The sequence below is a fragment of the Chelmon rostratus genome, chromosome 9 (genome assembly GCF_017976325.1).
Source record: "Chelmon rostratus isolate fCheRos1 chromosome 9, fCheRos1.pri, whole genome shotgun sequence".
In the NCBI taxonomy this organism is placed as follows: Eukaryota; Metazoa; Chordata; class Actinopteri; order Chaetodontiformes; family Chaetodontidae; genus Chelmon; species Chelmon rostratus.
In genome coordinates, this window is record NC_055666.1 from 9,306,051 (window position 1) to 9,330,372 (window position 24,322).

At 41.4% G+C, this 24,322-nt stretch overlaps 3 protein-coding genes across 5 annotated transcripts; 2 read left to right on the forward strand and 1 right to left on the reverse strand.

Moving 5' to 3' along the window:
* Window positions 1-196: 196 nt before the first annotated feature.
* On the reverse strand, window positions 197-6,431 carry itk (IL2 inducible T cell kinase). Its single transcript, XM_041943761.1, has 17 exons — window positions 6,227-6,431; window positions 5,976-6,080; window positions 5,778-5,859; window positions 5,519-5,644; window positions 5,251-5,288; window positions 4,447-4,598; window positions 4,256-4,321; window positions 4,084-4,138; window positions 3,536-3,615; window positions 3,235-3,377; window positions 2,993-3,067; window positions 2,485-2,653; window positions 2,145-2,361; window positions 2,003-2,067; window positions 1,772-1,890; window positions 666-823; window positions 197-561 (listed from the first exon to the last, which is right to left on the reverse strand). The coding sequence occupies exons 1-17, from the start codon at window positions 6,362-6,364 to the stop codon at window positions 496-498; spliced, it is 1,854 nt and encodes a 617-aa protein (XP_041799695.1). The 5' UTR covers window positions 6,365-6,431; the 3' UTR covers window positions 197-495.
* Window positions 6,432-6,604: 173 nt separating this feature from the next.
* On the forward strand, window positions 6,605-11,058 carry med7 (mediator complex subunit 7). Of its 3 annotated transcripts, none has more exons than XM_041944100.1 (2): window positions 6,605-6,733; window positions 10,016-11,058. In XM_041944100.1, exon 2 carries the CDS (start codon window positions 10,025-10,027, stop codon window positions 10,787-10,789), a length of 765 nt encoding a protein of 254 aa, XP_041800034.1. In that variant the 5' UTR covers window positions 6,605-6,733; window positions 10,016-10,024; the 3' UTR covers window positions 10,790-11,058. The 3 variants fall into 3 exon arrangements, with proteins under 3 accessions (XP_041800034.1, XP_041800035.1, XP_041800033.1); XM_041944101.1 differs by having other exon boundaries at window positions 6,633-6,749; XM_041944099.1 differs by lacking the exon at window positions 6,605-6,733 and adding an exon at window positions 6,771-8,815.
* A 1,237-nt stretch (window positions 11,059-12,295) lies between these two features.
* Window positions 12,296-24,034, forward strand: lonrf1 (LON peptidase N-terminal domain and ring finger 1). The gene is made up of 12 exons (XM_041944098.1): window positions 12,296-13,104; window positions 14,625-14,743; window positions 15,421-15,543; window positions 15,988-16,167; window positions 16,281-16,398; window positions 16,585-16,660; window positions 16,905-17,019; window positions 18,340-18,461; window positions 18,597-18,755; window positions 19,812-19,974; window positions 20,103-20,252; window positions 20,721-24,034. The coding sequence occupies exons 1-12, from the start codon at window positions 12,807-12,809 to the stop codon at window positions 20,868-20,870; spliced, it is 1,773 nt and encodes a 590-aa protein (XP_041800032.1). The 5' UTR covers window positions 12,296-12,806; the 3' UTR covers window positions 20,871-24,034.
* The last annotated feature ends 288 nt before the right edge of the window (window positions 24,035-24,322 follow it).

The window sequence follows — 24,322 nt, forward strand, 5'->3', positions numbered from 1 at the left end:
AATTTGATTTGACAAAATGCTGTATTTTTCCAACCTATTAGTTTTTTTTTTTTAGTTTATTAGAGCCTACACATTGTTGCAACTTCAGGAACCTTTTTTTTATTTTCTGAAAATTAAATGTGTCATGTTAATATTGAACAACATTAAGATTATTTTGGTGCTGAATATATATATAGAAGAGAAAATGAGAAAAACACACATTTCACGTGGATTCATTAAATTCACAGTGGGTTGAACAACATAACATCTCACCTGTTTAATGTACAGAGTATCTGAAACGTGAGCATAAACCTGCGCGAAAGGACAGTGTGAGTCTACAGAGGAAACGGAAAAAGTGCAACATCCAGGCATTTGAAACTCTTTTGTGTTTTGTATAATTATCTCAATCATAAAAACACTAACATTTGAAAAAACGTGACAATTCTGGTGATAAATCAATAAATAAAATAAATATAGGGCTTTTTTATATTCATCAGCCTCAGCTCTTATCTTGATTCACAGATCTGAGATTGAGGCCAGCTCATGCAGGAGGAGAGCGAAGGACGGACGATCTTCTGGTTTCTGAGAACATGAAAAAAAAAACATTATTACAAAGAGTTTTTGCTGTCTTTACACAATCGTATGTCAGCAGTGCCTCCGGGAATATGCTAAACTCCTGCGCCCACCTCCTTCCAGCACCACTCCATCAGCAGGTGGACAGCGTCTGGGGCCAAGCGGGGCTTCAGGAGCCTCAGGCCCGCGTTGAGGGACTCCACCACTTCAGCATTCGAGCGGTTCTCATAAGGAAGACGGCCCTCATTATACACCTCCCACATGAGCACACCTGAGCAGGGGCGAACAGGATCAGAATAAACACACCTATAGAGAGACTGACCGTGGGTCGGTTAATCTTTCATCTGACGAGGACGAACCAAAATCAACTGTTGTGCCTTTGGTTAATCAGGTCCAAGTTTGTGCTTGTTCCATGTTAGCTTTTCTGCATGCACAGTTTTAATTGATTATGACAAGCATCATCCAAATTAAGAGGACTTTAATTAGTGCTTTTAGAGCCAAGTATTTACCCATCTAGCAGTACTTTAAAGCTATATAAAGTCTTACATTTCACACCAACTTACTATGCATGAAAAACAGGAGTTTTTGCACTTCCTGTCACGAACTGTCACATCTAGCCACGCATCACTTACAATTTAGCATCACAGTTCCCAAATATCCACACTTTTTACATAAAAAGTTATCATTCAGCATGATCCCCAGTATTTCAGTAAATTGCTGCTCGATCTAAACATACCTGGCAAATCAAAATGAATTAATTAATTAATAGAAGTTGTAATTAAACATATCTATTGTTACCATCTGTTGGATACAAGCAAGCCCCACCGTCAGAACACGAATCTTGTCTGTGCCAAGTTAATATGTTGCTGCCTGTTTAAACTCCTGTTTTGGCAGTGGTCCTCACAGTATTAACTTCTGGGAGATTACTGCAATTCCACTAGTTGGCTTTATACCATGAAAATACGGCACATGTAGACACATGCACATGTGCACACTAACAAATCAATTAAATATTTTCAACTTTATTCTGCAGAAGTTACAATAAGTGTAATAAGTGTGTCTTGAAATTGCTTCCGTAACTGTGGTTTCCAGACTATTTAGCTTTGTGTGTTTGACATAAAACGCGTACAGGGACCCTCAGTGTTCATGTTGTATGACGACCAAGACAGCAGGTCAGACACACAGACAATCAGCGAACGGCACAGACACTTGAACACACCGAATGACCAGACGTCGGACTTGCTGCTGAACTTGCAGTATTTGATGACCTCTGGGGCCGACCACTTCACAGGGAACTTGGAGCACAGCGAGCTTGTGTACTGATCATCCAGCACAAATCTACAGCGCAGAGAGCAGACACACACCGTCATACAGAAGTTTAACTTTATCCTAAAAACAGGAGGAGTTGGTGGTATTCAGGAAAGAGTGCGCAGGCGGTGAAAAGCATTACCTGGTCATACCAAAGTCAGATACCTTCACCTCATTGTTCTTTGAAACAAGACAGTTCCTGGCAGCCTGCAGGAGACAGAGGAACAGAGGACCGGTTAGCTATTCGAATGGACATGAGAGACAAACGTGTATCATACATTTACCAGATCTCTGTGGATGAAGTTGGAGCTCTCCAGGTACGCCATCCCCTCACTGACATCCAGACACATCCCCAGCATCACGTCCTGAGACAGATGCCCTTTCCAGGCTCGCAGGTAGTCAGACAGACAGCCGTTCTCCATGAACTCAGACACCAGGCACATGGGGGAACGCTGGGTGCACACACCGTAGAGCTGGACCAGCTTACAGTGAGACAGTCTCCTGTTAAACACGCACACACACACACACACACACACACACACACACACACACACACACATAAGCTGAGTGGTGTTTGGATCACTTGGCCGAACAATACGCAGCAACTTTTTGAACTGCACTGACATCATGATTCTGGCCTCTTCTTTAAATTCCTCGTCCGACATGCACTCCTCTCTTATCATCTTCACTGCCACCTGCCTCTCCTTCCATCTGCCTTCCAGCACCAGCCCAAACTGGCCGCTGCCTAACTCCTGACCCAAGATCAGCTCCTCGGGGTCCACTTCCCACTGATCTGCGGAGCAGAAAACGAGAAGACAGAAAGATGAAATAACCACAGCGGCAGGTCATATAAGAGAATACAGCAAATGCGCACGTTTAGATGGCAACTTCATACAATTACAAACAAAGTGGGCTTCAGCCACTAGATCACAAAATTAGGTTTATCAGTTATAATCACAGAATTATGAAAGTGTCAGGCTTGTTGCACAACACCAGCCAAAACACACCCTAAGCATTGCTCAGTGAGAGCCACTAGAGGTCAGCAAAAACAAGATTTTCAGCATTAAGCTGTGACTGCTTAGAGCTCCAGTTCAACCAGCTGGCCCATTTATACAGCAGTGCAGCCTCTAACCTTTTGAGGGATGGGCGATGTCCTGGGAGCAGCCTCCGCCTTGAGAGACAGGATGTCTTAAACGCGTTATCAGGCCTGCCACACAGATAACACACAAATGAATTAATACTTATTCATTTATGAAGCATCTCATCATCCCTTTTGTTAGAGAGAAAGTGAAACATAAGCTGCTTTATCTGCTGAACTTCCTTTCAGCGTCTGATCTTATTCATGTTTCATGCTGAGAGATGCAGCACACTTACCGGCCGCGTTGTGCTGGTGGTAATGGATGAGCTCAGGAATGGTGCTGAACAGGTACTTCTCTGCCAAGTAAAATGTGGCCTCTCCCGCTTCTGTCTGTCGGATTTGGTAATGTTTCACTCTCGGATTCTTCTCCCCGTTTGACCTAAAGGGAAGAAATAGACACTTTTGGGCAACAAATCCTGCAAATTTTCAAAGATGATTCAAAAATACCAAATTTCAAGTCAGATTGATTGTAATTACACACCAAATGTATCAAGCTATTATCATCACATATATCAGATGTGTATGCAGCAAAATTACCCCGGTGCTTTGGTGAAGACTGACACCGTGTAGACTCCTGCTTGTCTCGAGTCACGCACCATGAATGCACCTTCTTTCCCCTAAAAGCCGAGCATTCAAACACCATAAAATCATCCAAATGAAATCTGTAATGCACATGTTAGACGTGTTTACTGATTGTTTAACCCGCAGCTAATAGCAGCACTGGCCTAGCAGTCATTTTAAGTAATACATGGTGGATGGCTGTTCTACCTCCCACTTGCAAAACCTAGCAAAGCACCTCACAGCAGGAAATTCAACTTTAGAGGAAACATTGTGGTTGTGAAACATTTTTCATGTCCCATGTCATGTCAGATTCTCGTTGTGCAGGTGCATTTGCATTAATTTTGCAAATGCGAGAAAGCTGCGGCTGGCTCAGTCGCAGGAAATGCACACTGCGTCGAACAGGAGCAACATTCTGCTAATCATCATTGGAATTATTATTTGGCATACTTCTTTCTATCTAAACACAGCTGGCTGCGCAAACGAATGGAAATTCAACAATCTGGATAAACTGACATTGTTCTTACCTCTTTCATTAACAAATCCTCTGCTTCCCCTCTGGTTATGTTTTTGTTGTACCATCTGTGAGAAGACAAATTCACCACAAATGAGGGAGTTCTATAGAAGACAGAATGGATTTGCAAATATCTACTTGTTGACAATTAGAAGCACAGAGAGGAGAAATGAAATCAAGCTCACTCAAATCTCTCAAAGTTGTTGCCAGATTTTTCAGCCACGTAAGTGCTGGGTACAAAGCCAGTGTCCCTGATGAAGAGTTGGGAGAAAAATCAATAAATCATAGACCTTAATCATCCACAGTATGAAAAAGGTGCTGTAATTACCAGTGAAAGCTGTCACTGAGCCTGGGATGGTCATTTTAAGTTTCTTACCCCCTGTCATTCTTTACGGCCCACCATTCAGAGTGGGAGCTGTTGATCAGGATGTACTCCCGGTCTTTCTGAAGAGGCAAGTCATCGTCTCTGAGCGGTGTGTAGTCTTGCAGAGCGATGACCATCATCTGTTCTGCATCATCTGGTCTCATCTGTCAAAGATTTAAAAAAAACTTCATTAAGAAAACATGATCAGAAATATTAATGATCTGTATGTATTCCAAAACAGCAACCTCTTCTCCTCTGGCAACATATACCGTGAGGGGAGCAGTTACTGTGTAATACTTTTAAAATCACAGATTGCTTTATAGCAGCTTATCCTCACAAAAAGTATCTGATAAAAATGGATGATCAACATAGATTTCCTGCACGCAGTCGACAACACACAAAACAAATGTAAACAGAGCATGAAAAGGACTTTATCACAGCGCTATTTGGGTTAGATAATAAGCATATTATGTTACGCAACATTATCAAATCATCAGCCATAGAGGAGGTCTAGCAGTTGCGAGATATGAGCCATGCAAGATAACAAACTGAGCTGCACAAGACAAAAAATCATCTGCTTTCAAAAAAGTAGGTGCACTGGTTAAAAGAAAATGCATAATAATCATAAAAGAGGTCAGTGGGAGCAGTTTGGAAAACGTTTGGATTTGAAACAGTCTTGGCATGAATGAAGCCAAACAGGCTTCTATAGAAATACCAAAAAGGTTATTTTGTCCACCCCATTTGTTTCTTGAACAGTATTGATTTTACACCAATAACATTTCATCAGCATGTTGCTTGTGCTTTAGAAGGTGGTACCTCTGGATCTGGGAGTTGAGGAAGTGGCTTTTTAGATGCTGTGGAGAAATTAGAAAAATTAAATTGGACTCTGTTTTTGGCACAAATGTACGAAAAAAGCAATTTATACTGTACTGTACTGTACTGTACTGTACTAAGTTATGCAACAGGACTAACTTTACATCAAGATGAAACTTTGCATGAATCACATGTTGGGAAAATCTCGACTCGACATTATTAATGTGATGACGGAAATATATATGAAACAAAGAGAAGAACTAATACAAACCAGAACCCACTGGGTCATATACATGACAACCTGTCGCCAGCTTCTCTGTTTGTTGGCAACATCGCCATTTTCCTTCCATCCAGAAATTTGGGTGGTACTTTGCCACCAAATTGTTATGCTTTGTCTCTATGAATAAAAGAAATATAGTTGTTTTTTTTTAAGTTTGCCAAGCTTGTGAATCTGTATTTCAATCAAGGGTTCACAATAATCTGCTGCACTGCCATCACTGTCTGAAGCTTGATGTTGTAAAATTGCTCACCCTCTTTGAGAGCTCTGACCCATCTCTGACGGCAATCATTGTCTGGAGCAAAAATGTAGAGGTAGTGGTTGTCATAAAAAACCTGCGAGGGAGACATGTGAATCGAACATATGTTAAACTTGCTGTACTGTATCTAAGATTAGATTTCATTATTGAGTATTTTTAAGCAAGTATTCTCTGAGATATTTTGAAGCTCACCTGAAAAGGGTACTTATAGTTGCATGGTATGGGCACATCACTACACACAACCTCCACACACTTGATTCTGTACAGCTCAATGCAACCTTTCATCATGGGCTTTTTCTGAAACAACATGACCTTTATGTATATTTACGTGGACACGATTCATATTCCACTTCGGAAACTAAACGTACAGACCTAGCCCACATATTGTATCATTTAATTTCAAATTTAAAGCCAGTGTATTGATCAATACAGCGCACGCTTACCCCTGGACGGCGTTCAGAATACTTCAGGTCTTGGGTGTCCAATACGAAAAACCTCTCTTTGTAGTTGCATGGTGATGTTCTTTTCTTTTGTTGAGATTTTTTAATCATAGTTCCCTTCAAAATCACTCTGGGGAACATGGTACCAGCTGCATGAAGAACACTACGAGAAAGTGGTGGCTGTTGGCTTACAGAGAGACAGTGAGCACCTCGCAGTGACAGAAAAAAAAAGCACTGGATGACAACTTCATAGAAGTTGAGGCGCTTCCGGCATAAAGTTGTTGCACTCAATAAACCACATCCTTATGGCAAGAAATGGGTTGTGCTACAAACAAACACCCATGCACTTTCTCTCTCTCTCACTCACACACAGACACACACACTGTACCTGCACTCACTTGTACTTTCACTATGTTGCAATAAGTCAGCGTGTGATTGTGTGATAGTACGAAGTTGATTCTTTAATCTCTGCACTTTTGAACATTTTACAGGAAAAGATGCACCTTGAAGGTAATAATGTAACCTGGTAAGTTTTGTTAAAATATAAAGATTGTACAGGGGTGTAAATTTAAAAAGCATAAGCTGGATTTCACCATAAAAAAGCAAAACAATATAAACCACCTAATGGATACACATAAATGCACATAAAACTACTTGAAAACAAAATTACTTCAGTCATTAGTTGCTGCCTTATGAAAATTTGGGTGGGATGTTTTGCGATCTAGAATTTTGCTTTGCCTTTGTATATTTTTTAGAATGTGTTTTCTTATTTCTTTGAGCCTCACTGCTTCTATATCTGCCTCTGCTTTTATACAGTTCTCGTGAGATGGTTTCAGCATTCTTGTTTTTTTCAATCTCTCTTTCGCTTTCTTGTAACAATCTCAAGCGAAGAAAGACAGATCCTATTGACTGTAGGATTGTTTGGGTAAGAACAGTAAGTCTGATAACAGTTTGAAGCAACAATAGAATTGTGAACCATGAGGGGGAAAGTGACTTTTAGTGAAAGAGGAGAGAGTGGAGTAGTAGTTCGAGAGTGAAAAACTGAAACAATTCCTCCTCACAAAACAAGAAATGCTTTAGCACCACCATCAGGATTTTCCCCCCCAACAATTTAATCCACAATCTGGTCTCAATCAATTTTCACTGAAGGAGAAGCACTTTTTGTCCAAAGAAATAAGTAGAAAATGAAGACTATGTAAAAAAAAAAAAAAAAAAAAAAAAAATCAGGATGGAGGTTAAAAAAACAAATGTTTGAAATGTTCCTATTTTATACAGCTTTATGTCTATTTCTATTATTTGTTTTAAATGTTGAACTGTGTAAAGATTTTTATCTCACATGTACTCCATGAGTGAATATTATGGAGTGCTGTGGATTGGGAAATGTGTGAACGAACCGTGTCCAATTTGAGCTTTTTAAAAATAAATGGTGGTCTGGTGTGTGTTTGTGTGTGTGTGTGTGTGTTTGTGTGTGTGTGTGCACTCTTAGTATTCCAAGAGAGCAACAATAGTATAATGCATAAAGATAACTACCTGGTGAAAAACGAAAAAAAAAAAAAAAAAGAGCAAAAGTGCATCATTATAATGTCAAATGTGACGGATAAGAACGAATCAAACTCTAACCACAAAAGATATCTCAAATGAAGTTGTATAATTACTTGTTCAGATGTAACGATATGACTTGGTTCAAATTTCGTTGGCAAACAATAAAATGTGTTGATCTACAATTTTACATTTTGTTTTGAAGATGTGACAAAATCAGAATAATTAACTTCATACAGTAATGTCCAGTAGACAGCAGTGTCAGAAATTCTCCTGAGCTGGAAGTATATTTTGGTGAAGTTTTTAAAGCACTTCTGACTGACTTTTTGAATTGTAAAGTAAAAGATAACTTTTAATTTTAATTAAAAATGGCTTTCAAATTTAGAATTTTGGTCTCTCAGTACCCATTCTTACAGAATGGCTTTTCTTTACAGCTAATGCACTTTCATATTTTTATTGGCTGATGTCCATTTACAGTTTAACGACAATTAACAGTTTACAGTTAATTTTAGTGTCATTGCTCTATAAATGAACTATTATTGTTGTTATAATGATCATTATTACAGAATTTTGTTGATAACGAGGTGGCTTTAGCTGTAAAATACATACATCTAAAACATATAAAATACGCGTAAGAAGTTAACAGTATTGTAAATTAGCAGTTTAATGCACTGCATGTATTAATATTACGAGAAAAGTGTACCTTTTTACATTGTATCTCTACTAGCATTAATCGTTTTAAGAATCAAGCCATCATTTATCAAATACTACAAATACAACCTTGTTGTCATGAATCACCTACTCATAATGCTTAGAAATATTACAACCAATTAGCATTCAGTGTGTTCGCTCAGTAGGGTCCAATCCGAACAACGCAAAATTGTCACGAGGACAGTTCAGCCAATGGATTTGGGACAGAACGGTGTGTCATGTCTGTGTATGAAACGAGCTAAGTTAGTCATGAGCTAGCATTAATTGTCCGATTAGATAGCTTACATCTACAACATTTCATATATTAAGTCTACATTCAACAACCGAGGGATCATTTAAGAGGTGTGTAGAAGTGTAATCGATGTATATTCATTCCCGTATTTTGTTAGTTATCTGGTTTTTGACAGCGACGTAACTAGTTAGCGGAGGTTAGCAGCAATATTGCTAGCCCAACACTAGCCACATAGCAAATTTAGTTTGCTACGTTTGTCTAAAACGTCGGCGTCTAGTTGTACACTGAAGAGCTACACATTCGGCAACGTGAATATATGTTTCAGACGGTGAAAGAAAATATCTGCCCATTAATTCTGGCAGGCAGTCGCTGAAGTAATTAGCATCGCTCGTTTGTTACGTTAACGTTAGCCATCACCCGTATTGTGATTAGCCGGCTAACTTAATTCTTGCATACTTTAAGATGTTGCCGCTGCTACACATAGAAGCAAGCAAATGTTGTCTCGATTGTTCACAAAAGGACAGATGCTGACTAAATAACTACTTAACTACTACAATTAAACACTACTGCATTTAAAACAGCTTTCAGATACCGTAATTGGTACATTAGCTTAATAACGTATTCCCACTGTGCCACTTAATGATTTCACTCCACAACATTTACCGTCAAGTGTCAGATATTGTGCTTTTACTCCATTATTCTTTTGTGATAGCTGCAGTTACAGGTAAGTCTGCAGATTGATATTTGTACATTCTGCAAGAGAAGCTAATTGTACAAAAATGTACAAATCATTGCTGTGAATTAAAACAATTAAGAGAACACAAAGTTAACCACTGGACTGGCCACAACAATAAAAGCGTAGCTCACTTAAACCATACTGCATTAACACAGTTTTATTTTTGTCTTATCAGTACTCTGAAATTGGACCCTTGTACTCTTTATACTTGGATTTTGTTGTTCTTACTTGTACAAAGGCACATGACTGTTAAACAACGTGCGTGCTTGTGTATGGAACATTTGTTTGTTTTAAATATGTAGCATTTGAAGTATTTGTCATAGAGCGTTTTTGTATGGCAGTATGGCTATCTTAATGTAAGTTATTTCAACAGTTATTTTAATACTGTTTTCAATCACATGCTAACTTATCACTTTGTATGCTCCTGTCAAAATTGTACAAAGGAAACATTTGGTAATTAAACTCACTCCTTAAACTTGTTAATGTAACTTTTTTCTTATTTTAAAAGCCAGATTTGGTTTTGCGTTGCTTGGTATGGTAGATACACTGATTAACATGTTTGACACTGTTTCAGGTCAGCATCATGGGTGAACCACAGCAGGTTAGTGCCCTGCCTCCTCCACCTATGCAGTACATCAAAGAGTACACAGATGAAAACATCCGCAAGGGTCTTGCTCCGAAGCCTCCTCCACCGATCAGAGACAGCTACATGATGTTTGGCAACCAGTTCCAGTGCGATGACCTCATCATCCGACCTCTGGAGAGCCAAGGCATTGAGAGGCTCCATCCTATGCAGTTTGACCACAAACGGGAGCTGAAGAAGCTCAACATGTCCATTCTTGTGAACTTTCTGGACCTGCTGGACATCCTCATCAAGAGCCCTGGCAGTATAAAGCGTGAAGAGAAGCTGGAGGATTTAAAGCTTCTGTTTGTTCATTTGCACCACCTGATAAATGAATACAGGCCACATCAAGCCAGGGAGACACTGAGGGTTATGATGGAGGTACAGAAGAGACAGAGGCTAGAAACAGCTGAGAGGTTCCAGAAACATCTGGAGAGGGTGGTGGAGATGATCCAGGGGTGCCTTGCCTCCTTACCTGATGATTTGCCACAGATGGAGTGTCCAGATAGTGCTGGTGATGGGACAAGGAGTGTGTCAGCAGTAGCTGGTGTTAGTTGTTCCTCTGTGCAGGCCCCCAGGTTGAAAACTGAACCAATGGATGTAGAGGAAGCAGGTGCCAGCTGTATGGCAGCAGGTCACCAGGACAAGAGCGGCCCTACTTCAAAGAGGGACAAAATATGGGACAAAGATGCTGCCATGTGCAGTATTATTGATGAAATTGCATAAGTTTTCAGTTGTAGTTCTGTTCCTTATTTCTACTCCTAAAATATGTTTGTTTGTTTTTTTGATATGCTGTACTTAGATAACATATTAAGATGTTTGTTGTTTTCACTTGGCCTGAAATTCTATCTGGAGTAAAATGGTGCTTTTATTTAAAGGCTATCATGTAGATATTAACAGTTCCTGTGAAGATAATTGAAGAATGTAAATATTGTACAGATCAACTGGGGTGCCAACTTTCAGTTTTTGTAAGAAAACCAATAAAGATCTTTCCAGTTGCAGTAGGAGTGCAATTATGTCACAATAGCAGAGTAGTTTTCTCTAAAGCTATTGTTTTTGGGGAAACTGCATGAAATTAGAATTTTATTTAAATTTTTACAAAGCATTCTGTCACGTTGACTTGCATACTGTCTAATGTAGTGAGAGTGGTTAGGGAAAGGTCAGTATGTAAAGATCATAGTTACATAGTCACTGCCTTCCTCCCTCAGGCACTTTCCACTTAGGTTTTCGTGACAGCACTTAACAATATAACTAGTGTTTTGTTGGCTTGTTTGTGTAACAGTTGCTTTCAGCAGCAGCACTTGTTTAATGTCAGCTATCACCATATTTCTCTATAGAAGGATCCAAATATCCTTATTGCAACACAAAGCCATCGGGGTAAATTTCTGTATGTAAATGTAACAGTGGTACTTTTGTGACAAGAGGTAGTTTCACCTGGGTGTGTACTAACCCAGTTTATATATATATGTTACAAAATATATATAATGTTTGCAAGTTAAACCTGTTCCAACATCTGTTGCGTTATAGGTGAAGCAAATGTGTTGCTTTGCCTCTTTCAGTACAGTACTTGCTATACAGAGGTATGCATAGCAGCAGGCGATGATGTGAATCTAAAAAGTACTGCAGGATCCAGCCTTATTTAATTGACCCAGAATGATTTCTGCGAGACAGGTTCCACTTGCGTAACAGATACACAGAGATTTTGTTGCAGTGGCTGATCTGCTCTGCAGCTTTGTCCTGCCATCCCTAAAAAACAAGACAAAACATGAGCAATAACAGCAACCGAAGTCATCTTGCCTTCGGAAACTTGCTAGCTCTTTGTATCTTAACGAAACACATTTTACACGCGGATTAGCTTTTAGGGTATTGTCTGCAAAAACTGAAGATGAACAGAACTGGGTTTATGTCATGATCCGGCCACCCCGCCCCCTCGCTATTATTATCCTCTGCTGGGATTCCCTGCACTGTGGCAAGGTGATTTCCATTCCCTGCCCTCCTGAAATATCATAACTTCACCGACTACACACGCGAGACCATCACCTCATTCCACCCAGCTGTTTTAATAAGACAGACTTTAAAAAAACGAGAACTTTTGTCGCAGGAATTATGTTATGAAACTCGGCATCCTTGGGTTTCACAACAGGGCGGAAAGCCATCCTTTCATCCAATCGCATTGCACGCTGGTGCGTCACGTGGTCTTTATTTATGTAATGTAATGGTGTTACACAGTAACCCAGCTTTGTGGCTGTGGAGACGTCGTTACAGGGGTTAAAAACAGACACGGACTACTTAATAGAAATAACATGAATGTGTGAATATCCTGGTGTGGGTCGTGCGGCGGTTTGTGGAGTTTGGAGCGGCGAGGAAAGCGTCGCATTGAACTGGAAGCGGAGTTTTGTTTTATTATCCAGCGTAAAGGGAAGGCGTTATGTGTCCCAAACCAAAGACTAAGTTAGGGCTAAAATTTGAAAATGTCAATGGATGAATTTCATACGAAAAGGAAAATTTGGGAGGTGAGCGTTTGAGAGCTAAATTAGCAGTAGCCTAGCGAGACAAGAAACCGGCTCGCGCAGATGTGATCAAAGAGGGGGCACATTTACTGTATCGCGAGCTGTCAGGGTTTTATTTAAATGTTCCATGCAGTACTTTTACAAAGGAAAACCCCTCCGTCCGTATTACTGTGAAGGAAAAAGGCAGCAATTGTTCCCGTGGGTCGTTTTTCTGGTGACATAAGCCCTCCACCATGGATCTGCTGGAGTGTCCGCTCTGTCTCTTCCTGCTGTGCGAGCCGGTGACCATGTCGTGCGGCCACACGTTCTGCCGGAGATGCGTGGGGGGTTACCTCCCGTCCAAATGCCCGTCATGCAAAGAGAAGTTTAAGCAGAGAGAGGTGAGAAGCACGAAGAACAACGTTTTACTCATCAGCGTCGTGGAAAAGTGCTGCCCGGACGAGACGAAGATGAAGTGCCATATACTGGAGAAGCTCAAAGCCGACGAGTTCGCGGAAGCTTTACGCATCGCAAATGAGGGGCTACACTTAGGTAAGGGGCACGCACGATGCATCGTTACAGCTGCAGACACAACACAGAAGTTTGTTTGGTGTGAGATCTGGTTCGGTGCTCAAAGGATGCCCGCTGTTCACCTTGTATCTGCATCCAAAAACACAGGGTCGCACTTTTTAGGAGACACTTTTACGCACTGCTCACAGTTTTTGGCTGGTTCCCAGCCATGGTGCCTGATGGTGCATCCCATTCTGCAGCAGTCAGATACAGGAGGTGTAGAGACAGAAAGCAGAGGAAACTTGTTGTCTCAAGCAAACAGATGATGGGACACATTATATCCACTGTCTCAGACTGTTGATGACCTGAATGTATAATTGGGTCAGTAAACACTCTCCAGATGCTCCTTGTTCCTGCCTGTGTTGCAAGAGTCTTGTTATCCCTGTATTTGCATATTGATCCATTTAGGCAAAACACTTTATGTGGAGCATAAGAAAAATGCTCTTGGACAAGCTAAACAAGTATGCATTATTCTGGTTTAACATTTTCCCTTCTATGTATGTAAGGCACACTCTGCTTAGGAAGCAGTAATAGCAGCTATAACAGCTGCTGGTTGAAAAAAAATACTGGACACAGGCTGAGGGGATTTCTGTTGTTAGAGCAAGCCTGCTTTACATTTCTGCTGTCTAATCACAGATGGGAAAGCAGGAACTGGTTAAGAGGATGTACTGTAATATTTTCACAGCTAACTCCTAGAAACACCCTTGCAAAGAGATCTACTGCCTTATCTGCGCAGTTACTGATCTTCTGCACTCACCTTTCTATGTGCAATTGACCTTATTTTCTGCACGCAGCAGCGAGGAAGTAAGAGGGACAACTTCTGCCCTAGATGAGTTTATCTAGTCGGTAGGCGTCCTTGGGATCGTAGGAGTGTTTATGCTGAAGTGAATCAGCGTACCGTTGAATTACCTACATGGTTGCCATCTCTGCCAATCCAATTAAATAGTGCTGCTTCCCTCACTCCAGCCCTCCCTGCTCTTGTGTAATGATCTCCTGGCAGATTTGTGCATGTCAGTTTCACTGTAGCTTTGTGGTTGTGCTTTAATTATTGTGACATAACGTGGACGTTGTCAGACACTCTGTCTGTAAATAAGGCCTTTCCACTGTCAATAAACACGACTAGGGAAACAGCTTTAGGTAATCGTAACTCTTTGAGCCTTGAATACACACCTGTGCGAGCTGGTGTACCAACTTCCATATTTGAAGCATTGTAGTCCACCTCAAGCTCATTGGTTCTCTGCTTCAGGTGGTTGTCGTTGCACCATGTGATGAAGCTCTCTGTACTGCTCTGGAACAATAGTCTCAAAGTAAAGTCAGCATGTTTCTCACTGGAAATTATTCACTGTGATCATACATGTTGGTATAACTTGATTGATAACTTCAATTTCAACAAAAAACTACACGACATATATTACAGGAGTCTGGACAGACATGGATGTAAATGCAACTTGGCTGGTTGGTGGCGGCTTAATTCAAGTTTTGTTTTTGCTTTGCATCCTTAGTCCCAGGTGACCAGAGTTTGAAGGTGTACAGAGCTGAAGCTAACTGTGGCCTGATGCGTTTCTCTGAAGCTCTGACAGACCTCGACTACCTCTGCTGCCTTCGTCCTAACTGGACTGAGGTGAGAGACACGTACCGTGTTGCTAGTTTTGACAAAACATGTTATGTATCCCTTTTATTGTGCTTTTTTTTTCTGCACAGCACAAACAAATCTGTTGAAAGCATCCATCAACAATGCCAAATTCAGAGCTTCCATCTCTGTCATTTCACCTCTGTGCAAGTCTCTGCTGAGTTTAACCCAACATGCGCTCCATTGGTTGGTTTTGTAACATGCACGGAATGGCACACACTTAACCAAGAAGAAAATGTGCTGTTTATGATTTATCTTTTTGTGTTTCACAATAGAGTGCTAAGCGGATCCCTTAAGGGTGATTTTCTCTGCTTTTATTGATGTTATGTCACTCACAAAGTTATGCAAACAGCTACTTATGTCATAATGTCATTTAATCACTTTATGCTGGTGGGTGGCTCGCTGCTATGGAAGAAATGCCCACTGTATATAATCATTTTATTTTAAGAGATGTGTTATGTCACTGACAAATTTCACTACTGAAGCATTCAGCTGCCAGTGATGTATGATGCAAAGGACAATGAGTGCAAAAGTAGGGAAAAATCTGACTTGAGATAGACTTATTGATGACACGGAGTAGAATTTGTATGTTCTCTGCAGTGAGATGCTTTAGACTTGTCATTCACTCATGCAGGCAGTGATGTGCTGATTTCACTATTCTGTTGCAGGGCTTCTTCCGCAAAGGGAATGTACTGCTGGAAATGGGTCAGCAGACAGAAGCCCTCATGCAGTTCCACCGTTGCCTAAATCTACAAGCTGACTTTGTTCCTGCAAAAAGCCAGATCAAGAAGGTTTGTTTATCTTACTGACTGCTCATTAGAGGGTTGTTTAACCGAAACTTAATTGGAAGATGTGGGATGAAATAGAATAGAAAACTCCAGTGGTAGCATTTATATAAAATTATACAATTGCATATGATGTTTTATTTTGTCCTCCTGCAAACGCAGCAGCACAGTGAGCTGCAGACTGAAGGAACAAGTTTAGCAAGACTTTGGTCTTGCAGACTTAAAGCTGCAGTCTAAGCAGATTGGCCTAGAGCATTGTAAACAGACAACAGAGACTTACATGCATATTACATGAAAAACGGTTTGTAATGTTTACATCCACATTTAACTTTATATTTTATTCCCAATTTCAACAATGAGTGTTTATCACTTGTTTCGTTAGATTTTTGTTGACAGCAGTGGTGAAAGCAAACACATTTATCTGTATCATGACATGGATTGAAATGGCAGATCCTGGAGGCAGAGGGCATGGCAGTGCCGGACGAGGTGTCCTGCATTTTGCAAGTGGTGTCCGAGTACCTGAGAGAGCCCTGCCCCATTACCAGCCTCAGCAGCTCCCAGGGCCCCGAGGGCCTCAAGCATCCACATGGGGATGAGGGAGAGGGAAAAGCAAGGAGAGAGGCACACCAGGTAAGCCCAGCACATTGGGTAAGGAGAATCTTTACTTTTATGGCTTGTGGGAGGTGTTTGAATACAAATACACTGTAAACCCTAACTGAGAAGGTTGTCTTTACGGCTCTAAGGTGAAGCATGACTCAGGCACTGAGTGCTGCCTCAGCCTCTGCCAGGCTGTTTCCTTCCTCCCCGCTGCTGAAGAGGACGAAGAGATGATGATGAGGAAGGACGATGTGCATGGCAGGGGTATGCGCATCTTCATCATCATTGTCCTCATCGTGAATCATATTTGTCACTGTCACCACAAACAGCTTTACCATAACGCCCACCAGATGGTTTGAAATTGCATAATAATTGCAACTTTGTCTTCTTCGTTTTCATCATAAAGCTTGAAAGTGACTGTGCTCTGTCTCCTTTCTCTCCCTCTCGTAGGTGAAAGTAGTCGCTGCAGAGAGAAAACTCTGGGTGTTCTCACTGTGTCAGACTTTGAGTGTCCTCTCTGCATCAGGTCAGTGTGCTGGAGTACTCGATCTAATCAATAATGCATTGCTGCCTCTAGCTTGTCGGCTGTAGAGTCATATAACGGGCCGATTCTGTTCTCCCTCTCCTCTCTCTCTGGTAAATGTTGAGCGCACATTCAGCATGTACACAAACACCCACCACATGTGGAGCTGCTGCGCAGGTAGCGCGGCTTTCCCTCCTCAGCTCGGCTGTTTTAACTGAAGCTTTTGTCTCTTCTATGTCCTCTGAAGGTTGTTTTTTGAGCCAGTCACCACCCCCTGTGGTCACACCTTCTGTAAAAACTGCATAGAGAGGAGTCTGGACCACAACCTCCGCTGCCCACTCTGCAAACAGCCACTACAAGAGGTAACCACCTACAGACACTTTCATACATCTGGCTGAAAAAAGGTTGCCAGATTCCATTTTTAGCACATGAATGTCTCCACTTTAAAAGCCGCTAAAATTAATTTAGACACAAGATACTTGTGCTCAAAAAGAGGATTCATTCTCAATGAAGAACCGTGGACCCCTAATCTGCCTCTATACATGCCAAAGAGCAGTGATTCCTAACACGTCTCTAAGGGTCATCAGGTGGATACCTCCCTTCAATAGTGTTTCGCCTACTTAGTCCCACTACACCTTCAGGAGGCTAGGCGGTGAACTCCAGCATCCCAGAGTCACCCCCCCTATTGCCAGTTCACACTGCTCCTACACAATCCAAACAGAACTGCCACGTTCAACTGACCCAGAGATGCTCCAGGTAGTGGCCAGTACCGATCCTCTCATTTAGCTAATGCTAATGCTAATGCTAATGCTAACCGCTAAGAAGAACAGAAGAAGACAATACAGTTCCGATGCTACCATTTAGCTAATGCTAATGCTAAATGCTAACCGCTACCTGCTAAGAGGAACAGAAGAAGACAATAAAGCTAGATTACCTGTACTGTTAATGTACTAACTGCTAAGATACTATCATACTACCACCGCTTTAGCTATTGTTAGCTGCTACAATGCTACCACAGGCCTAGATGCCACATGTAACTGCCAATTGCCGCACTATCATCATCTACCCCTGCCTCTCACCAACTGCACCAATAAAAGCGGGGTGGGTATACAAACCCTGGTTCGGGTAGGGGGTAGAAAGTAAAGAGGTAGAGTCAAAGATGAAAGTAGGCATTGGATACAGACCCTTGTTCGGGTAACTGTTCGCTTAACTTTTTAGTGCCACTGCATTGAGGTTATAACACCACATTGAACTCGGGCAGCACGAGACGCATCCCTCCATTTGATTTCCTACTTATCATAACTGCTTTTACACACACCTATCACCTGCTAACAAATTCATGTAAAGTTACAAGACAAGACAACTTCCTGGTTCCTCAGTGCTGTATTTTCCTGGTGATAAGTGATCCCATCTGGATATATGACTGTTTTATCAGCCATGTGTATGCAATAATAAAATACTAAATTAATAAATTTTTCATTTATATTTTCTCAAATGCATTGCGGGACTGTTCCAAACTGCACTCTGTTCACCAAAGTGCAAAGTACAAATTTCAGTTGTCATGTTTCTTTTCTTTGTTGCAATTCAGTCAATAGTTTTTTGTTGTGTGCTGTTTTGTAAGTTGTTTACAAGCATCATAATGTTGCTATTATAGCTGATTCCTCTCACTTTTCTCTTCACAGTACTTTAAAAACAGGAAGTATAACCCCACGGTTCTGCTTCAGGGCATCATGACCCGGCTTTTCCCCTCACAGCTGACTGAGAGGAAACAGGTCCACGATGCTGAGATGGCTGAACTGTCCAAGTAGGCGCCTCACACAATCTACACTTGGGATTCACTGTAGAAACACAATCACACCTTATTCTCACAATTCTCTCCCTTATTTCTTTTTTGTCTCTTTGTCCTTGTCTCCATCTTTTTTTGTCTTCATCTCTTTAGTCTTACTAAGGACATCCCTATATTCGTCTGCACGGTGGCCTACCCTGGCGTGCCCTGCCCTCTGCACATCTTCGAGCCTCGATATCGGCTGATGATGCGTCGCTGTATGGAGACTGGCACCAAGAAGTTTGGCATGTGCAGCTATGAGCACGGCAAGGGGTATGTGATTTATTTATTTTTTTCAATTTTCCAAAGCAACCTGTTTGTTTGAAAATAGTGGATTTGGGTTGATAAAAATGTGCTAACTTAAGTGGTCTAAATATATGGCCAGTTTTGAACCGGGTGAGGTGAAGGCCATTTGGGAAGGTGTTTACAGTTATTTTGACCAGACTGCCTGGGCATGGGGAGACCATGTTTGACATTTCTCTAACTGTGAAGCTCACAGCAGGCTCGGTGCAGCTTGATGGGATTGATGGTGATGTAGCACAAGCAGGCAGCACAGTGGGCAAAGTTTAAATCAGTCATATGTGACCCTGAGTGGGTGGGAAATAGCAGCATGGTCATCAATCTGGCGTGAGATCTGCTGTGCATTTTCCTCCCCCAGCAGATATTTGTTCCACTGTATGTTGTCATGGTATCGGATTTCCCAGCGTGACTATTGATTTACAACCAGTTATCTAAAATGATATTAAGTTAAAGAAATGATGTGCAAAATAATATTTTAGTGAATGAATTATGCTGATTATGCAAGTTTATAAACCTTTTATCCAAATCTGCCTCATTTACAATGTTGCAGTTGACCCCCCTTTAAAATGTTTCACTAAAACCTGAAACACTGTAACATAAATGGCAATGACAAGACACTTTGCCGAGCGTATACCAATATGACTTATCTTATTTGAAAAGTGCATGAAAAAATAAAAACAGTTGGATTGTTAAATGGATCAAAGTCAGTAACCCTGCAGTTAGATTTTTCGGCAGAGGTATCTCTATCTGGGTTTTTAAACTGTCTGTAAAAGTTAGAAATCTTCTTATATCTGATTTTTGCTTCTAATTGTATTCTTTCAAATTGAGGATTGTGATAAAAATGTAAAAAGCATGAATACATTTTTGTCTTAAAAAAGAACCAGACTTTTTTCATCCCTTTCTCCACTACAATGAATAAACAACATTTCTCGCAATTTTACTGTTTACTAATGTCTCAAAAATCACATTAAGGGATGAATTAAGAGGTGTAAATTCAAGACTCTCATGGTTTTGCCTCATGCGCCTCAGGTTTGCAGACTACGGCTGCATGTTGGAGATCCTCACTCTGGAGCTGCTGCCTGATGGACGGTCATACGTGGACACAGTGGGCGGCAGCAGATTCAGGGTGCTGAAGAGAGGGCAGAGGGATGGCTACCACACGGCGGACATAGAGTACCTGGAGGACCTCAAGGTCAGAGTCGCAGTGATCACAAACTATAGCAAAACAAGATCCACGCTGAAAACATTAGAACAACTTGACCACTGGACCGTCGCTCTCCTTCTCTTTACACGCTGCTGCTTGCCTCCTCTCTCTCTCAGGTTGATGGTAGTGAGCTGGAGCTTTTGCAACACCTCCATGACAGCGTGTACCAGCAGGCTCAGGACTGGTACCAGCGCCTTGGCAGCCGCATTCGCGAGCAGATCAACAGGCAGTACGGCACCATGCCAGATAAGGAGGAAAACATTCAGGTTGGAGCCTTTGTGGAAATGTTCTTAAACTTCATCACAACTCCTTTCTCAGTCATGTTGTCCATCAGTGTAGTGATCGTATTTCCTTCCTGCCCATAGAGAGGTTACAGAAATGAGGACTATTTAATTGGTTTATTTTTTTTTCAGTGTTTCCTTACTAAAAGGTGAATGTATTGAAGAGTTTTACTCATTTTCACATATTTCACACACAAATCAGCATGTTTTAGTCCACTTCCTACACATCATATATACTAAACATTCCTGCAAACCAAAGCCAAGCATTGTTTTCTGTTTTCTGCTCCACAGAGTGAAAAATCCACTTGCAGGGGTTTCAAACTAGCTTTTGATAAGATAATGTCTGCTTTTGTCTTTGAACACAGTAATTGTTTCATGCTAATGCAGTACACTCCATTACCACACAAACGAGGTTGAATGTTTCTTTTCTAATCCTTTGTTACCGTCCTCCAGGCCTCATCCAACGGTCCAGCCTGGTGCTGGTGGCTGCTCTCTGTCCTCCAGCTGGACCCGGCCTATCAAACCACCGTCCTGTCCCTGACCTCACTCAAAGACCGCTTGGGACACCTCCGCCTCGTCCTTGAGTATTTCTCTCAGAGCTAGACCCCCCCCAGCAGAGTGGAACTGTGGCCACAACCAGCTGAGAGTAACATAATGTTGCACACACACATACGAATGGAGTGAAATCAAAGAATGCCCTCACACCGCAGAGGCTGGTTTTTGGCCTCTGAAACATGGAGGGACTGTCTTAAAAATCACAGCTCAAGGCCAAATCATCTGGCCAATAGCAGAAAGATGGTGATTTTATTACGAAACACATGTTTGGTTTTGTTTCGTTTGGGTTTGCATACGTTATCTTTCTTACACCATTTTCTTCCCTGGGAATTCAAGGTTTCACAGTAGTTCCACTACACACTTTGTACTTGCTGCAACAGTAAGAACTACAGAGTTGACCAAAGATGCTTCTTATTTAGGTCCATCAGAAGTGGTAAATTATTATTTGTGGATAAACAAAATCAGTTAATTTTCCTAAGAATAGTGCCGCAAATAGGCACTAGGTGTCACTGTTTCCTCTCCAATTATTATTAATATGAAGACCATGCAACAGAATCAGCCAAGCTAGTACAGTATACTGTACTGTCATGAGTTGACTATTCAAATGAGACTCTGCATCACTATAGCTAATAAGTTTGGAGTGAAAATGAACATTGATAGCACACACAATTTGTATGGAGTTTTTTAGGACTATGCATCAGAGTTATTTGGCTATAGCTGAAGGGCACTTCTTGTAATGCTTACATTTCAGTTGCATCTATTGGCCTTAGCAGCCATCAACTATGGCTCATTTTGTACGATGGAATAATCTGAAAAGATCCCTATTTAGTATTAGTAAATATTGCAATAATGATTTATAGTGTCACACGGAATGGCCACAGCTGGAGGATCATTTTTTTACTGAATGAAGCTGCTGATGTTTTTGCTGTCTCTGGATGCTGTTTGTTATCATCTAGCAGAGAAACAGCCCTGTGAAATTATGACAATGAGGAGATGCTGTCAGTGAATGGGAGACGGAGGCGTGCCAGCTTTGTATTACAGTATGAACCTGTGTGATTATGTTTGTTGATGGTCAAGCGTGGATGCAGCACTGTATGTTTGTATGCCAGCTGTAAATAGTAATTTTTGTCATTCGCCATTATAGTAAGCAGATTTTTTTGAATTACACAGGCGTGGTCATGTCCGCTCCCTCGGGGTGCAGCGAAGCATCAGTCCCAGGTGACAGTGTTTAACATCTCTTGTGCAGGGATAAGCTGTAAAATCATTTAGCTAGGGTCTGACCAGGGCTAAGTCTCCCCTGCTGTGCCTCTGTGGAGGCCTTATCTGCTGCGTCTGGCCCCTACTGTGTCTCTCTGCCTGTCTGGCCCCTCTACCACCAGTCTTGGTGCCTTTGAGTGCCTGGGCCAGCTCACCAGGAGACCTGCGAGTCTTAGAGTCTCTCTACAGCACATAGAGGATGGACTGTGTGATTTGCCATTGATTTTTATTGATATAGTGCTACATTCCATGGAATGTTGAAGCTGCAGTGTTGCGGATAGTTAATTCACTAACAAATACGGGCTTGACTGGGTGAAACAAGAGAGCTTATGTTTTGTTTTTCTACTTTGATAAACGTGCCATAGGTATTTCTATGTTCTGTGTTTTACGGGAATATTTAGCTAAATAGCAGCTGTGTTTATGTCTTTATGTCACAGATTAGTCTTTAACCCTCATGCCTTTTGTCCGGTGGACGGTGAACTACCATCTCTTCATGGCCAACATATCTATCACTTTGAACAGAGACACTCTTCTAGATACAGTTTGTATGTTAGGGAACTGTAGCCCTGCTCGTGTGATATTGTAGATACAGCTTAGATTAAAAGGCTTAATCATGAGACTTGATACGCACAGAAAAGTCCCACGAAAGGACCAATCAGTGGATGGACTGATGGACAGTGGGGCCGCATTGGTTACCCAATAAACAGGCACTGAACTCTGACCTGGGAACTAATCATTTACTTGAGGGCAAAAAAACACTGTTTTTACCATTTCTTAGAATGAGTTAATCGACCTCAGTTAATATTGTGAAGTCTTTTGACGCCATCTGGGATTGAGTTTGGACTCAAAGACTCGAATGTGCCAGTAATCACAACATGACTCCAAAGCTAGTGGTGTTGAATTCACTGAAACATGCACCACTTGGGTCATTTTCTTGCTACCAGACATGATTAAAGCTCACTCAAAACAAAAAGGGACTGAGGTTCTTCTCGAATCTCTGAACGACCTGCCTCATTTGACTTTTTGGTACATACGACCACTTCACTTGCACAAAATCGTTTTCTCTGTTTTGTTTCTGATGCCCAGCTGCAGTATCTCACACGTGTTTCTCTGTTCTGCTAATCCAATCATGCATCTTTCTGTGTGTCACTTCTATTACCCGAAGACGCCTCCTTTCGTGGAACAACATGCTGATGTGTGTTGATCACAGCAGTTGGACTCATATTGGTTTACTCTGTTTAAAACTGCACCAGTGTGTGATTTACTTCATGATAAAATACTAAATATATTTGCAGAATAAACTATTGCACCCTCATATTTTTGATCCAACCATGGGTTTAATTTGCCTCTAATCTTTTAATAGGTTCACCTTCAGTGCTGCTAATGCACCACAGCACAGTCATGATTTTTCATCTAATTTAGACTGCAGCTCTTGCCCCTGCATACCCTGGCAGATGTCCATTAGCCATAGCTGCAATCTAATTGGCTTGTCAGAAAATGCTCTCTAACACAGTTTAAATAATTTGCACTGAATCCACATTGTCTCTTACACGGAACACAGAGCATAATAAGTGACCCGTTCTTGGCAGCGATTGCCCGCGAGAGCGAGTCTTAACACTAGTTGGGAAAGGCTGTGAACGGCAGCGTGGTGGCTTGTTCCTGCTATGTGCTGCAGCTTGCAGGAAATATTGGCTGATGTTGTCTGGTGGTCAGTGGTCTGCGGGCTGTATGTACTCCACACATGCATTGTTATTCTCTGCACTCTGTGCTCAAATGCCTCCATGCTACACAGTACATTTAAACCCACTGAAACTAAAACAATTGCTGTCTGAATAATTTCTATTCATTCCTCCACCTCCAAGCCAAGAGCAGTAACTTATCTTGATCTTACTGTTGTTTATTTGCTTGCCCCCCTGAATGACTTTTTAAATGTTATTATAAATAAAGCTTTTGAAAGCAAATTCTGCATCATCTTCATTTAATGTGCCTGTTTTGCGTCTGAATGATTTGAATGTTATGCCACCAATTTTGTGGTCATTAAGGTGACATTACAAGCCGAATGGAAGTGGCGGGATCTGTTGCAATTCACAGCATGACAGAAATTGGTCGGGAGGAGGGGTGATGGGAGCGAAACGTGCCTCACATGCTGATAGCGAGACACTTTGGATTGGAAACAGTTATAATTACTAAGAGAACTGTGAAGTGCTGCAGCTGCAGCCTTGGGTTTACTCTTAGGAGAATAG